At 42.6% G+C, this 14,817-nt stretch overlaps 1 protein-coding gene across 2 annotated transcripts in view; it reads left to right on the top strand.

Annotated features, from left to right (window-relative positions):
- Positions 1–14,817, top strand: part of WDR35 (WD repeat domain 35) — an 82,607-nt gene that overhangs the window by 60,570 nt on the left and 7,220 nt on the right. For both annotated transcript variants that reach the window (XM_039531150.1, XM_039531151.1), the window contains 3 exons: positions 1,031–1,111; positions 1,239–1,375; positions 13,181–13,384. In XM_039531150.1, coding sequence (XP_039387084.1) covers positions 1,031–1,111; positions 1,239–1,375; positions 13,181–13,384 — 422 coding nt within the window. The remainder of the gene's footprint in view (positions 1–1,030; positions 1,112–1,238; positions 1,376–13,180; positions 13,385–14,817) is intronic.

The raw sequence follows: 14,817 nt of genomic DNA, 5'->3' as shown, positions 1-14,817 counted from the left end.
GCTCATCTTTTGAAGGCGTTGTGTACATTTCCTTTAAGGATGAGGACTGAGAGGTCAGTTATGGAGTGATGATTTTCTGAAAAATGTTCACCCACAGTCTGTTCTTATCCTCAAAGGAACCCTTCAAAAGACCTTGTTAGACTATGTTTTACACTAGAAATGCTACAGCGGAACAACTTCAGCGCTACAGCTGTGCTGCTTTAGCATTTCTAGTGTAGACACTATAACGACAAAAGGGGTTCTTACATCACTGTAGTAACTCCACCTCCCTGAGAGGTGGTATCTAGGTCAACACAATTCTTCTGTTGACCTAACGCTGTCTACACTGGGGGCTTACGTTAGCATAGCTACATCTCTTAGGGGTATGGATTTTTCACACTCTTGAGAGATGTAGCTATGCCGATGTACGTTTTCTGTGTAGATCAGCCCTTAGACACTAAAAATCATGGACTCAATAAAGATACTGGATTTTAGTCCACTAGCCCTTCTTTGTCCTACAACTGCAGAGGAGTTACCGCTCAAGGTGAAGTTAGCAGTTATCTTATAACATGTTAACTTGTTATGCTAAACAGTTGGTTCCACCTTGTATTTAGCTGTAACTCTTAGGGCTGGTCTACACTATGTCACTGGCAGATGCAAAATATCCATACCCCTGAGAGATGTGTTAAGCCAGCCTAAGTCACAGTGTAGACAGTGCTAGATCAACGGAAGAATTCTTCTGTCAACCTAGTTACTGCCTCTCAAGGAGGTGGATTTAATAGTGTTGGAAGAACCCGTTTTGTTGCTGTAGTAAGAATCTACACTGAAGTAGACATATCCTGAGTACTGTTCCCAGACCTGAAGAAGAGCTCTGCGTAAGTTTGAAAGCTTGTCTCTTTCATTAACAAAATTGGTCCTGTAAAAGATATTTCACTCATTTTGTCTAATATCCTTGGACCAACGCAGCTACAACAACTCTGCAAAAAAATATGAAACTTTTATCAGATTTATGTAAAGTTGTTCATTACCTTTTAACCATATTTATTTTAAGGAACCCATTCAGACTTCTGGATATATTTGCAACTTTGAAGATTTAGAAATTAAATCTGTTCTTTTGGATGAAATATTGAAAGTAAGTGTAATTTAATTTCTGTTTTAGGAAAACTTTGTGTCTATGTAACATGATTTGCACAATGGCAGTTTCTAAGTGGTGGTAAAGGCAGTGAGTAAAAATTTGGTCTTTTACTTCATTCTTTTAGAATCCTGAACATCCTAACAAAGAAAACATCATTACCTTTGAGATCCGATCGCTACGAGACAGTCGAGCATTGATTGAGGAGGTCGGGATTGAGGAGTCTTCCCAATTCATAGAAGATAATCCACATCCTAGACTTTGGTAAAATCCCTTTTCAAAATCCTTTCTTCTGCTGCTTCCATGGATTACAAACCTGTCTTTTCATCTGCTTTTCCTTCTTAAACAAGTCTCCTAGTTTATTGTAGAAAGATATAGTGGGCCTCCCTCAGCCACATAGCTCCATATTGAGCTCTTCTTATAGCCCTTGTGTATGTTTCATCAAACTCAGCAGACAGCTGCTCCACCTCCGCTCTCCACCCCTGTGGCAACTTTTCCACCTTTGCCTCACAGATATTATGCAGGACACCATCAGACAGCTATAACCATTGGGATATTTTTCTTGCAGAGATCCAGTCTTGTGAGTAAACAATGCTAGTTCCCTTTCAATCTACCAAAAGCACACTGAACTGTCGTTCTGCACCTGCTGAGCTGGTAGTTGAATCTTTCTTTGGTGGTGTCAAAGTGGCTGGTGTAGAGCAAGGGGTAGGCTGGGTCCCCCAGGATCACTATTGGCATTTCAACATCACCAATGGTTCCACCAGTTAGGAAATGCCCCTTCTTTCAGTCTGAATAGTCCTGTATTCTTAAAGATACGAATGTCATGCACCTTCCCTGACCAGCCGGTATTGATATCAGTGAAATGTCCCAGTGATACACCAATGCTTGCATAACCATGAAAAAGTAGCCCTTTCTGTTGGTGTACTCTGTGGCAAGGTGGTCTGGCGCCAAAATAGGGATATACATGCTGTCTATCACCCCACCACAGTTTGGAAACTCCATTGCTGCAAATCTATCAACTATGCCTTACACATTACCGAGAGTCACAGTGCTGCATAGTAGAAGACGATTAACGACCCTGCACACTTGCATGACAAAGACCCCTCCGGTGTATTTTCCAACTCCAAAATGATTTCCCATTGGCCGGTAGCAATTTGACGTTTCAAGCTTCCGTAGTGCAATCACCACTCGCTTCTCAACTGTCCATGCAGCTCATTCTGTTGTCTCTGTATTGGAGGGCTGGGACAAGCTCAATACACAGATCCAGGAATATGGCTTTCATATCCAAAAGATCTGCAGCCACTGCTCATCATCCCAAATCTGCATTGCGTGAAAATTATGGGGTATGTTTGTCATTATGGGATGGAGAAAGTTTCATGATGGGAATATGACCCCTTGCTCTTAGTTGCCACAGCATGACTTTTCAGTCTTACCATGTATTGCCAAATTTTCCCGAAAGACAGTGCACCGGATGATGATGATTGCACACTGGGATACCAACCCATGGTGCACTGCACTGCACATCAATACAAGCACTACTGGTGAGTATATTCAATGCTGACAGGAACCAAATATCTGTGCACATGAATGTTATACTAACTGCAGTGGCTTTGTGCCAACATAATTTACATCAACCCAAGTTTGTAGTATAGAAATGGCCTTTGAAAGGTAGATTGTGGGTCAAGTTGCTTACACAGCACTTGCTGTGAAACAATATTATAATACGGATTAGAAAACTGCTCCAGCTACCTACTGTTTTAGTTGCATTAGCACCCTCCAGAATAAACAAAATGGTTTGAAAAGCTTAGGGTCTTGCCAGCCCATCTGCCATCAGAACACACAGAGGTAACAAGCCTGCATGTTTCTATGTCCCAGGTCATAAGAGCAGGGAGTGGGTAGGTGGACAAGTATCCTAGCACATCATTTATACCCAGTGGTGCCTAAACTTTTTTGTTTGTGCCCCTCCCCCCACTTATCTGGTTCACGACCCCCAGCAGCCAGGGCTGGGAACAGGGCCAGAGCCGTGATCGGCAACTGGGGCCAGAGCCACTGTGGGGAGCCAGGGACAGAGGCACAATTGGGAGCCAGGGCTGGGGCCAGAGATGCAGTGGGGAGCTGAGGCCAGGGCTGCAGTCAGGAGCTGGGGCCAGGAGTGGGCCCGTGATTGGGGTCAGGAGCCGGGGGCTGCAGTCAGAGCTGAGGGCTGGGAGTGGGGCTGTGATTGGGGCCCGGGTCAGAGCTGCAGCTGGGGCCGGGAGTGAGGCTGTGGTCAGGGCCAGGGCAAGGAGCAGAGCTGGGAGCAGAGAAGGACTGGGTGGCGCTCCCTGCCTGCCCTCCCATGAGGGCTGGCCTGCGCCTCCCCGTACTCCCCGAACGTTCCTCCACTCCCCTTTAGGGGGGCACACCCCAAGTTTAGAGAATCACTGTTTTATACATATTATCTTGCCATTCCAAACAATGGGCTCTCTCTTCTTTTGATAGCTTTGAAGCACAATCAGACCCAGTCAGGCAAGAGGCTTGGTTATGTCCTCTCTGTACACACTCCTGCTTCATTCCCCCCCACCCCCCCACAGTCTTGGTAGAGCATGCGAGTGGTATCCAGAGACCTTGTAATTTTTTGTTTATTTGTTTGCAATCCTGCAGAATACAAAACTTGCTAAAGTACCTCCTTTTTGGGGAATGTACTTTAGCTGCTCACTTATCGCTTGCTTTCCTGCCAAGATTCATTCTTGGCATAAAGGGAAAAGGGAATGTCTTAACTTTCATTTGGAGCAGTTTTACAATAGTTTCTGACTGACGGATTCCTTCTTATAAGAAGACAAACTTACAGGTAGAGGCTAAACTAGTCTTGTCTCTTCTTAATGATTGACAGTGTTGGGGGGCTTCTTTTCTTGTAGTTGTTTAGTGTGATAACTAATATATAGTGTTCCTGTAATAAGAAAATAATTTCATTTTTTGACAGCCCAAGTCTGACTTAAATGAAGGCAGATGTCCAACACATTCCCCCTACACTTAAAACAAAAACCATAAACAAAAACCCTAGAAACTAATCCTGAGCTGCTCCAGCATTGTTCATTTTGCAGCACATCAAAAACTTTACTGGTGTCTTTGAAAATATTAAGTTTGTAAATCTGACTTGTGATGTTTTGTGGACATGCTATATTTTGCAAGTCTCAGGCTCTGTATGCCATTACAATATGACCTAAATACCTATAGGGATCTCATCAGTTCACTACACTTGATGCTTGAACCAGCTCAATTGTACCTCAGATCTCAATCGAAAGACAAGGCTTGTAGACAGTCCTATAATAAATTAACTAAAGATTTATCAATTAGAAAAAGAAATGAGTTATTTACAAGGTTAAAGCAGGTAAACATACACACACAAATGACTTGCAGTCTTAGGTTCCAAAACATAATAGAAACTTATATCATAAGCAAGCTCTATATGTCCTTTGGGGCTAACCCAGGCTAAGCAGCTGCTGATCTCTTGCTTGTGCTTAGAAATCATGCCCTCTCAAAGTCCAAGCAGAATAGATCAGTGTCTTCTGGCTAAGGATTTTTATTCCCTTCCCCCAGAGTTCAAACTGATGGGATGAGCCCTCATGCATGGCTCCTCTTCCTGTGGAGGGAGAAGTCAACAAAGTCTTTGTCCTTTGATGTTTCACAGTGGCTTATTCGATTTCAATGGGCCTTCCTACGTGCAGGACCTGACAACTTCTGTAGGAAGCCAGCCTTTACATTAACTAATGCTTCTTTCCTGTTTGAGTTACAGTTACAGAGGTTTACAATGCAAACACTTAATATAACTTTATAACACGCGGTATAGGTGTTATAAGTGAGATTACTACATGCAGCATCCTACCAGCATTTCATAAAGTCTAAATACTAAACACATTCTTATCAATTTAACATCTGTTTTAACAATGCTAACACAGAGATGAGCCAGGCCAGTTTCCAGCTATGCATTTGTCAGTATTTAGTTGAGGCCTAGGCACGAGCTGGCACCTGGTCTGCCAGCATCACAGTCTTTCTCCCATACACACACCGTTACCTAAATCAATACTCAGCCAGACCCTCCACCCATATTGTTCTAACTCCTGGGCAGGCTAAGACTATGTCTACTCTACGGAACTTTCAGCAGCGCAGCGGCACTGCTGTAAGGTCTCCTATGTAGCCACTGTATGCTGGCAGGAGAGAGCTCTCCCACCGGCGTAGCGCTCTCCACACCGGCACTTCTGTCGGTGAAACTTAGGTCAGTCAGAGGGGTGGTTTTTTCACACCCTTGACCAACAAAAGTTTTGCTGACAAAAGTGCTAGTAAATGTAGACAAAGCCTTAGGTTTGCCTTTGTTCTATGTGGGGCTGCTATGAATGAGTTTAACTATTTCTTACAGCTGTCTTCAGTGGTTACACCCACCAACTTCAGTGACATTTTGACCAATCCACAACAAGAGGCTGTTTGTTGATTTATCATGATCAGAACCTCCTCTTTACATTCTCATTTGAAAGGCTATTGCCTACAGCAAGTGTCCTATAATATCACACTCAGGGCAAGTCTAAACTTAAAACACTGCATCAGCACAGCTGCAGCACCTTAATGAAGATGCTGTCCAGGGGTAGGCAACCTGTGGCATGTGCGCCATAGGCGGCATGTGAGCTGATTTTCAGTGGCACTTACACTGCCCGGGTCCTGGCCACCGGTCTGGGGAACTCTGCAATTTAATTTATTTATTTATAATTTAATTTTAAATGAAGCTTCTTAAACAGTTTAAAAACCTTATTTACTTTACATACAACAATAGTTTAGTTATATATTATAGACTTATAGAAAGAGACCTTCTTAAAATGTATTGCTGGCACGCGAAACCTTAAATTAGAGTGAATAAATGAAGACTCGGCACACCACTTCTGAAAGGTTGCCGACCCCTGCTGTAAGCCAATGTGAGAGAGCTCTCCCATTGGTATAGTTCAGTGGTCCCCAACGTGGTGCCCGCGGGTGCCATGGCGCCCGCGGGGGCATTTATGTGCGCCTGCCTAGTGCCCAGCAGGGGAGAGAAGCCGCAGTCCAGCACCTGATAGGAACAGAGAACTCAGGCTGCAAGCACGGTGTTCTCTGTTCCCAGCAGGTGCGGGGCCTGCCTGGTGCCCAGCAGGGGAGACAAGCCGCGCCTGCCGGGGACAGAGAACTCGGGGCTGCAGGCTGTGGGTGCCGGTGTTCTCAGTCCCTGGCAGGTGTGGGGCCGTGGTGTAAGCTAGAGAGAAGCTGCGGCCCCGCACCGGCCGGGGACAGAGAACTCTGGGGCTGCAGGCGCCGGTGTTCTCTGTCCTCGCAGCTTCTCTCCGGCTTCCCTCTTCTCTCTGGATTCATATATTATGTTATATTAAATGTGAGGTTTTTTGTATTATTTAATGTACAAATACAAAATAAGCCTTGGAAAAATTGTTGGCACCCGCCACACTCTTCTGAAAACATGAATGTGCTACTGGCCACAAAAAGGTTGGGGACCACTGGTATATAGTTAATCCACCTCCCCAAGAGACGGTAGCTGTGTCAGCAGGAGAAGCTTTCCCGCAGACATAGCGCTGTCTATACTGGGGGTTAGGTCAGTTAACTGTGTCACTGAGCAATGTAGCTATACCACTATAGGTCTGTAGTGTAGACTGGACTTGAGGCATTTCTTCAGTTCTGTGTAGGAAAGGAATGCCATCTGCTGAATTACCACCACTTCCTGTGCAGCATCTAAGAGTTCCTTTGAAGTCTCCTAACGAAGCAGTGGCAATTTAATCTATAAAATGAATAATTATAAAGACATAGTATAGTGTTTCTCTTTTTATCTAATATTTTTATTGCATTAGTGGCTAGAACACCCTTTGTGCTCAGTGCTGTATAAACATATATAAAGACACAGTCATTGTCTCAAGAAGCTTACAATGTGATATAAATAAAATAGCTAGTAGAAACAACAGAAATCAAACATTATGACAGGTCTGAATATTTAAAGTTGTTTTTAAACAACATTGCATTTTTATCAAGTACTGAAAGCGTACATAGCACTTTGGAAAACAAATGAGAATACAAGGGCCTTGCGTGGATTTTGAATAGCCTGGAAAAAGGCAAGAAGAGAAAGCAGGGTCGAGGGGTTAAGTTTTGAGATGACTCTGGCATGAAACAGGGTTTTGCACTGTGGGTGGTGTGAGGAAAGGATGGAAAGGAGATTTCTACACACTATAATTAAACATAGACCCAAAGGTTAAAACTGAATTTCATAGTCCTACACAGTACACTGTATAAAAGCAATAATAGTGAACAAAGAAAGAAACTTGTGAAAGCCCATATCTCAGAGGTTGAATGTGTAATTGCCATAGTAAACAATTTAAAGAAAAAATGAAATGGCAATAGCTAAGACTAGAATTTCCTTAATAAGATACTGTGGAGTGATGCCAGTCCTTTTTAAGGATCCAGAGACTTACTACATTTATCTGTTTCCGGAGTTATTTATGGCTTTGTTTTGAAACTATTGAAATGATTTGTGTCAGCATAGCAGACCAAGCTAGCCCAAAGTGAATTTGATCATTCTCTGTTACTTAGACTCATAGACTTTAAGGTCAGAAGGGACCATTATGATCATCTACTCTGACCTCCTGCACAACGCAGGCCACAGAATCTCACCCACCCACTCCTGTAGCAAACCCCTAACCTATGTCTGAGTTATTGAAGTCCTTAAATCGTGTTTTAAAGACCTCAAGGTGCCGAGAATCCTCCAGCTGCAGAGGAAGGCGAAAAACCTCCAGGGCCTCTGCCAATCTGCCCTGGAGGAAAATTCCTTCCTGACCCCAAATATGGCAATCAGTTAAACCTTGGGCAAGACTCACCAGCCAGCACCCAGGAAAGAACTCTCCGTAGTAGCTCAGATCCCACCCCATCTAACATCCTATCACAGGCCATTGGGCATATTTACCTGCTAATAATCAAAGATCAATTAATTGCCAAAATTAGGCTATCCCATCATACCATCCCCTCCATAAACTTATCAAGCTTAGTCTTGAAGCCAGATATGTCTTTTGCCCCCACTACTCCCCTTGGAAGGCTGTTCAGAACTTCACTCCTCTAATGGTTAGAAACCTTCATGTAATTTCAAGTCTAAACTTCTTAGTGTCCAGTTTATATCCATTTGTTTGTGTCCACATTGGTACTAAACTTAAATAATTCCTCTCCCTTCCTGATATTTATCCCTCGTATATATTTATAAAGAGCAATCATATCTCCCCTCAGCCTTCTTTTGGTTAGGCTAACCAAGCCAAGCTCTTTCAGTCTCCTTTCATAAGACAGGTTTTCCATTACTCGGATCATCCTAGTAGCCCTTCTCTGTACCTGTTCCAGTTTGAATTCATCCTTCTTAAACATGGGAGACCAGAACTGCACACAATATACCAGATGAGGTCTCACCAGTGCCTTATATAACGGTACTAACATCTCCTTATCTTTACTAGAAATACCTTGCCTGATGCATCCCAAGACCGCATTAGCTTTTTTTAACGGCCATATCACATTGGCGGCTCATAGTCATCCTGTGATCAACCAATACTCTGAGGTCCTTCTCCTCCTCTGTTACTGAATCAGACTTGCTGTAAAAGATGAAATTTTATGAAACACTCTTTACCATGGACTTATGTGTGTGCGTGGTTTTTTTTTTTTCCAAGTCTGTATATTCATAAATAGGATTGATACCTGAAACTTTTAAAATATAATTATCCAAATTTTTGCTAAAGTTCTATCTTACTGAAGTAGCTAAGCTATTTTTGGCTAGTACCCACTATTTATTTCAGTAGAAAAGGGACCATTTATTGTATAACTCTCCATGCCCCAGTAAGTTTCATAAAGTAGCCCCATAAAGCATGAGCCAAATCCTCCTGATCTTACTTGCTATTCTCCTTCATTTGATGCAGCAAATATTGGGTTGATGTAGATCAGTGGTTCTCAACCACTGGGGCTCCGCCAAGAAGGGCTGGAATTAGACTTTTTGGGGCACAGAATAGAAAGACAAAGCCTCACCGCATGGGACTGAAGCCTGGGGCCTGAAGCCCCACCACCCAAGGCTGAAGTTGAGCATGTTAACTTCAAAGGGCCCCCTGGGACGTGGGGGCCCAGGCGCTTGCCCTGCTTTCTACCCACTAACACTGGTCCTGGCTTTTCTATGAAGAAAAACAGTAGTTGTGGCACAAGGGGGCTGTGGAGTTTTTATAGCATATGTGTGGGGGGGAAGGGGGAGTCAGAAAGAAAAAGGTTGAGAATCCCTGGTGTAGACCATGCTTGATGTATCTGTTGTGGGTGTCCAGTGACTGGAGCAGTAGTAGTCCTGTTTTTGCCAACTAATCTTGGAGCACTATGCAATTAGTGCTCTGGTTGTACTGACTCATTCAATATGTTGAGGATCTAAGCCCTACTTAGTTTTGTTTTTGTAATACATTTTAGAGCTCATTCAAATGCCAGATTGACAAGGGGGTAGAAATCCTTTATTTATCTTCAGAACAGCATGGGCAGTGGCAGTGACAGCCTCCCCACACTGCCCTGTCACAGTACCTCAATGCTAACCTGCAGCTACCATCCATAGGGATGGAGAGGGATAATTTACCCTCCATGGTGCATTTACTTCTGGGCCGACAAGGTGAGAACAGGGGTGGCCAAGGGCCCTGGCCCCATCACTTTTTCCAGCCGTAAGGGCAAGCGACGGGGGGAGGTGGCAGAGAGGAGCAAGTGGGGTCTGGGTCTTGGGGGGAAGAGGCAATGGAAGGGTGAAGGCCTCAGGGGAAAGGTGTGGTGTGAGGGTAGGAGTTTGGGGGAAGGGATGGTGCAGGGGTCAGGGCCATGGTTCAGGCACTGGTGCCCCCTCCCCCCCCCCCCCCGCACACACTTTTAGGGAGCTTCCATCACCCCTGGCTGAGACTGTCATCAAGGCTGTCTACTGTGATTTGTGTGGGGGAGACATGTCAATATGAATCTGAATAGAGTCCATCAGTGCATTTCACATAGGCCACTGAAGAATAGATCTGGGTGAATAATGGAATGTTTGGTTCGCTGCCAATTTCAAACAATCCAGGGGGAAAAACTGTTTTGGGTTGAACTGAAAATGACATTTCTGTAATGTTTTCAGGCAAACTGAAAGGTGAAAAAAACCCCGGTGTCATAGATTCATAGATTCCAAAGCCAGAAGGGACGATTGTGATCATGTAGTCCGACCTCTTGTGTAAAACAGACCAGAGAACTATTCCTAGAGCGTGTCTTTTAGAAAAACACCCAATCTTGATTTAAAAATTATCAGTGATGGCAAATCCACCACAATCCTTGGTAAATTGTTCCAGTGATTAATTTACTCTCACAGTTAAAAAATTACACCTTTATTTCCAGTCTGAACTTGTTTAGCTTCAGCTTCCAAATGTCAAATCAAAATGTCGTGCAGTATCAAGTCAAATGCCTTACAAAAGACTAACTATATTAAGTCAACACTGTTATCTTTATCAACCAAACCTGTAATCTCATCAAAAAAAATCAGTTAGTTTGACAGAAATTATTTTCCGTAAACACACATTGATTGGCATTAATTATTATATTATCCTCCTTTTAATTATTTATTAATTGAGTCCCATATCAGCTGTTCCATTATCTTGCCTGCAATTGATGTCAGACTGACCATCCTATAATTACCCAAGTCATCCTATTTATCCTTTTTAAATATTGGCACAATCCGGTCTTCTGGAACTTCCCCAGTGTTCCAAGATTTATTGAAAATCAATATTAAAAAATGGTCCAGCCTCTCAGACTGCTCTTTTAAAACTCTTAGATGCAAGTTGTCTGTACTTTTTAAAAATGATTTTAAAAATGTCTAACTTTAGTAGCCGCTGTGTAATATCCTCCTAATATACTAGTAGAATTGAAAGTGTGTTGTTGTCTATCATCTGTTTTCTCCCCAAATGCAGAACAAATATTGATTGAACGCCTCTACCTTTTCTGTATTTTTATTGATAATTCTACCATTTTCCATCTAGTAATGAACTAATACTATTGTCAGGATTCTTTTTGTTCCTACTATACTAAAAAAACGCTCCTTTTTATTGATCTTAACTCTGCTGGTCTGTATTTTCCTTGGGTCCCTTTGCTTCCCTTATCCATTTTCTATGAGTCCTAGTGTCTGTCAAAACTAACTGAAACATTTTGACATTATCAAAATGAAAAGTTTTGAGTCCAAACATTTTGGTAATATGGAAATGAATTTTTGTGTGTCATTTTGAACCCAAACATTTCATTTAGATTTTCAGGTGTTTTGACAAAAAGAAAGGATTTACAAAAATAAGCAGAGAGGGTGATGATGTCTCCCTTACAGGCATTAAGCCAGTGGTTAGATCACTCACCAGGGTATGGGAGACCTAGGTTCAAATCCCCCTTCAGCCTGATGTGAAGGAGGAACTTGAACTTGGGTCTCCCACCTCTCAGGTGAGTGTGCTAACTACCAGATTGTAGAATCATTCTCACTTTCATTCCCTGGCCCAGTGACTGTTCCTTGTCATATGAATGACTACGAATTGCCACTGTGAATGACAGTATGATGTAGGAGACTCAAGTACAGGTCCCTGCTCCAATGCAGTAGGGACCTGAACTTGGGTTTCAACATTACCAAAACAGTTTGACTTTTGTCATTCATTGAACTCAGCGCAAAGTAGTGAATAGTTTTGGTCAACCTGCAACTGCGTTTTTTTGGTTAATAAACTATTTGTATGAAAAATTTCACGTAGCTCTACTGAAGAGTCGTAAAACACAATGACATTCAGTTCCTGACTCCCTACCAACCTGGAGTAGTCTTGACCAGATGAACTAGAAGTGGAAGCCATTACAAATCCTTTAAATTATTTGTACCATTAATTTCTGATGAATGCATGCTTGTGTTAATATATATGCAGTGGAACTGGACACTCCACTGGATGTTAGAATCATAGACTCATAGAAGATTCGGGTTGGAAGAAACCTCAGGCGGTCATGTAGTCCAACCCCCTGCTCAAAGCAGGACCAATCCCCAACTAAATCATCCCAGCCAGGACTTTGTCAAGTCAGGCCTTAAAAACCTCTCAGGAAGGAGATTCCACCACCTCTCTAGGTAACCCATTCCAGTGCTTCACCACCCTCCTAGTGAAATAGTGTTTCCTAATATCCAACCTAGACCTCCCACACTGCAACTTGAGACCACTGTTCTTTGTTCTGTCATCTGTCACCACTGAGAACAGCCTAGCTCCATCCTCTTTGGAACCCCCCTTCAGTTAGTTGAAGGCTGCTATCAAATCCTCCCTCCCTCTTCTCTTCTGCAGACTAAATAACCCCAGTTCCCTCAGCCTCTTCTCGTAAGTCATGTGCCCCAGCCCCCTAGTCATTTTTGTTGCCCTCCGCTGGACTCTTTCCAATTTGTCCACATCCTTTCCGTAGTGGAGGGCCCAAAACTGGATGCAATACTCCAGATGTGGCCTCACCTGTGCCGAATAGAGGGGAATAATCACTTCCCTCAATCTGCTGGCAGTGCTCCTACTAATGCAGCCCAATATGCCATTAGCCTTCTTGGCAACAAGGGCACACTCTTGACTCATATCCAGCTTCTCATCCACTGTAATCCCCAGGTCCTTTTCTGCAGAACTGCCACTTAGCCAGTCGGTCTCCAGCCTATAGCAGTGCATGGGATTCTTCCATCCTAAATGCAGGTGGCATACACCCAGATTGAGATTAGTAGTGCTAGAAGTGGGTGCTGAATTAGCCCCAATTTAGGTGTCTTTTTTTAACTTGACTAGTTAATTAATTCCTAATATGACTTTCTAGTATGGCTGCTTTTCTAGCTATAACTCCTGTTTTTTGCCTGTGACACATAAGTCTAGTCTCCTCTGGGTTGTATACTTTGAACTCAGTTTGGTTGTTGGATTTTGTGTGCGGGTGTGGGTGGTGCTGGTGGCATGTGATATAAGGCCGTCAGATTCAATCTGGTGGTCCCTTCTTTCCTTAAACTCTGTGACTTTATCTGTGTTTATCATACAGGCGTCTCCTGGCTGAAGCCGCACTTCAGAAGCTAGACCTACAAACTGCTGAACAAGCATTTGTGCGCTGCAAAGACTATCAAGGCATTAAATTTGTGAAGTGCCTAGGCAATCTGCAGAGCGAGTCAATGAAACAAGCTGAAGTGGCAGCTTACTTTGGCCGGTTTGAGGAAGCTGAAAGAATGTATTTGGATATGGACAGAAGGTAATTGCATACAGTAACCCCAGCAACAACTAAAGAAAAAATAGATAAAATAAATGCTTGCACTAAACAAAGGGGGAATGTTTAAGCACTGAGGGCTTTTTCAAGTTCTGAAAAAGAGAACAAGGTTAGATAGAGAAAACTGCTATACTGGTAGATTATAAATCCCTTTATTATTTAGGTTAGCACATTCCAAACAGTCTTACTTCCACTCTTCTCTAATTGATCTATATAGCAATCCATATCAGATTTAAATCTTCATAGACTTTTAAATGTTAGTCTGTAGATGTTTTAGTTAAGATTCCAAAAATATAAAGAAACAGTTAAAACTTAGTTAGCCAGTTAACTAGTTGCTGTTAGTTAGCTAAATCCTACTTTCTTTGAATTACACATACATGTTGCTGGGTTTTTAAATTAGCAGTAATCACATGGGAGCACACCATGGATGATGTTTGGACAGCTCAATGAAAACTTCTGCTCAAGGGTTATAGTTTGCTTTTGTTTTTGACTAACAAATTTTTAGGATTCAAAAGAATGAGGTAGAAAATAATATTGCAAATATTATAAACCAGGAGCACACCCTGAGCTGGAATACTGTGTTTAGTTCTGGTCATCCCATCTCAAGAAGATGTAGTTGAAATAGGGGTCCAGAGATGGAGGACAAATGAGTGGCAGCATGAACGTCTTCAATATATAGACTTGGACTTTAAGCTTAGATAAAAAGGGACATGAAAGAGGTATCTAAAATAACAAATAGTATAAGGTATGTCAGTCAGAAGCTTCCATTAGCTTTTCTTATACTAGGAGACATCCAATAAAAGTGAAAGGGAACAAATTTAAAGCTGATAAAGAAAATAACTTTTTACACAATACATGATTAACCTGTAGAGGGCATTCTGTGTCAGTGAGGCAGAATGCTTCCCAGAGCTCTTTGGTTGCACAGTATGTGACACCCCTTTAAGGGATACAATGTATACCAGGGGTCAGCAACCTTTCAGAAGTGGAGTGCTGAGTCTTCATTTATTCACTCTAATTTAAGGTTTTGCATGCCGGTAATACATTTTAATGTTTTTAGAAGGTCTCTTTCTATAAGTCTATAATCTATAACTAAACTATTGTTGTATGTAAAGTAAATAAGGTTTTTAAAAATGTTTAAGAAGCTTCATTTAAAATTAAATTAAAATGCAGAGGCCAGGACCCGGGCAGTGAGAGTGCCACCAAAAATCAGCTCGCATGCCGCCTTCGGCACACGGGCCATAGGTTGCCTACCCCTGATGTATACCCTTCCTCATGGCTGTTCAGAGCATTTCAGTAGCAGCTACTACACAGAGGGCTGGAATTCTGGGCAGTCCGTTATTCCCTTCCCCACCACTGTGAAAGCTGCATAAAGACCGTCACAATCTAAATCAAAACAAGTATTTTTTTCTTTCAAATAG

Source organism: Mauremys reevesii, linkage group 3 (genome assembly GCF_016161935.1).
Source record: "Mauremys reevesii isolate NIE-2019 linkage group 3, ASM1616193v1, whole genome shotgun sequence".
Lineage (NCBI taxonomy): Eukaryota > Metazoa > Chordata > Testudines > Geoemydidae > Mauremys > Mauremys reevesii.
This window is presented reverse-complemented; position numbering and strand designations above follow the sequence as displayed.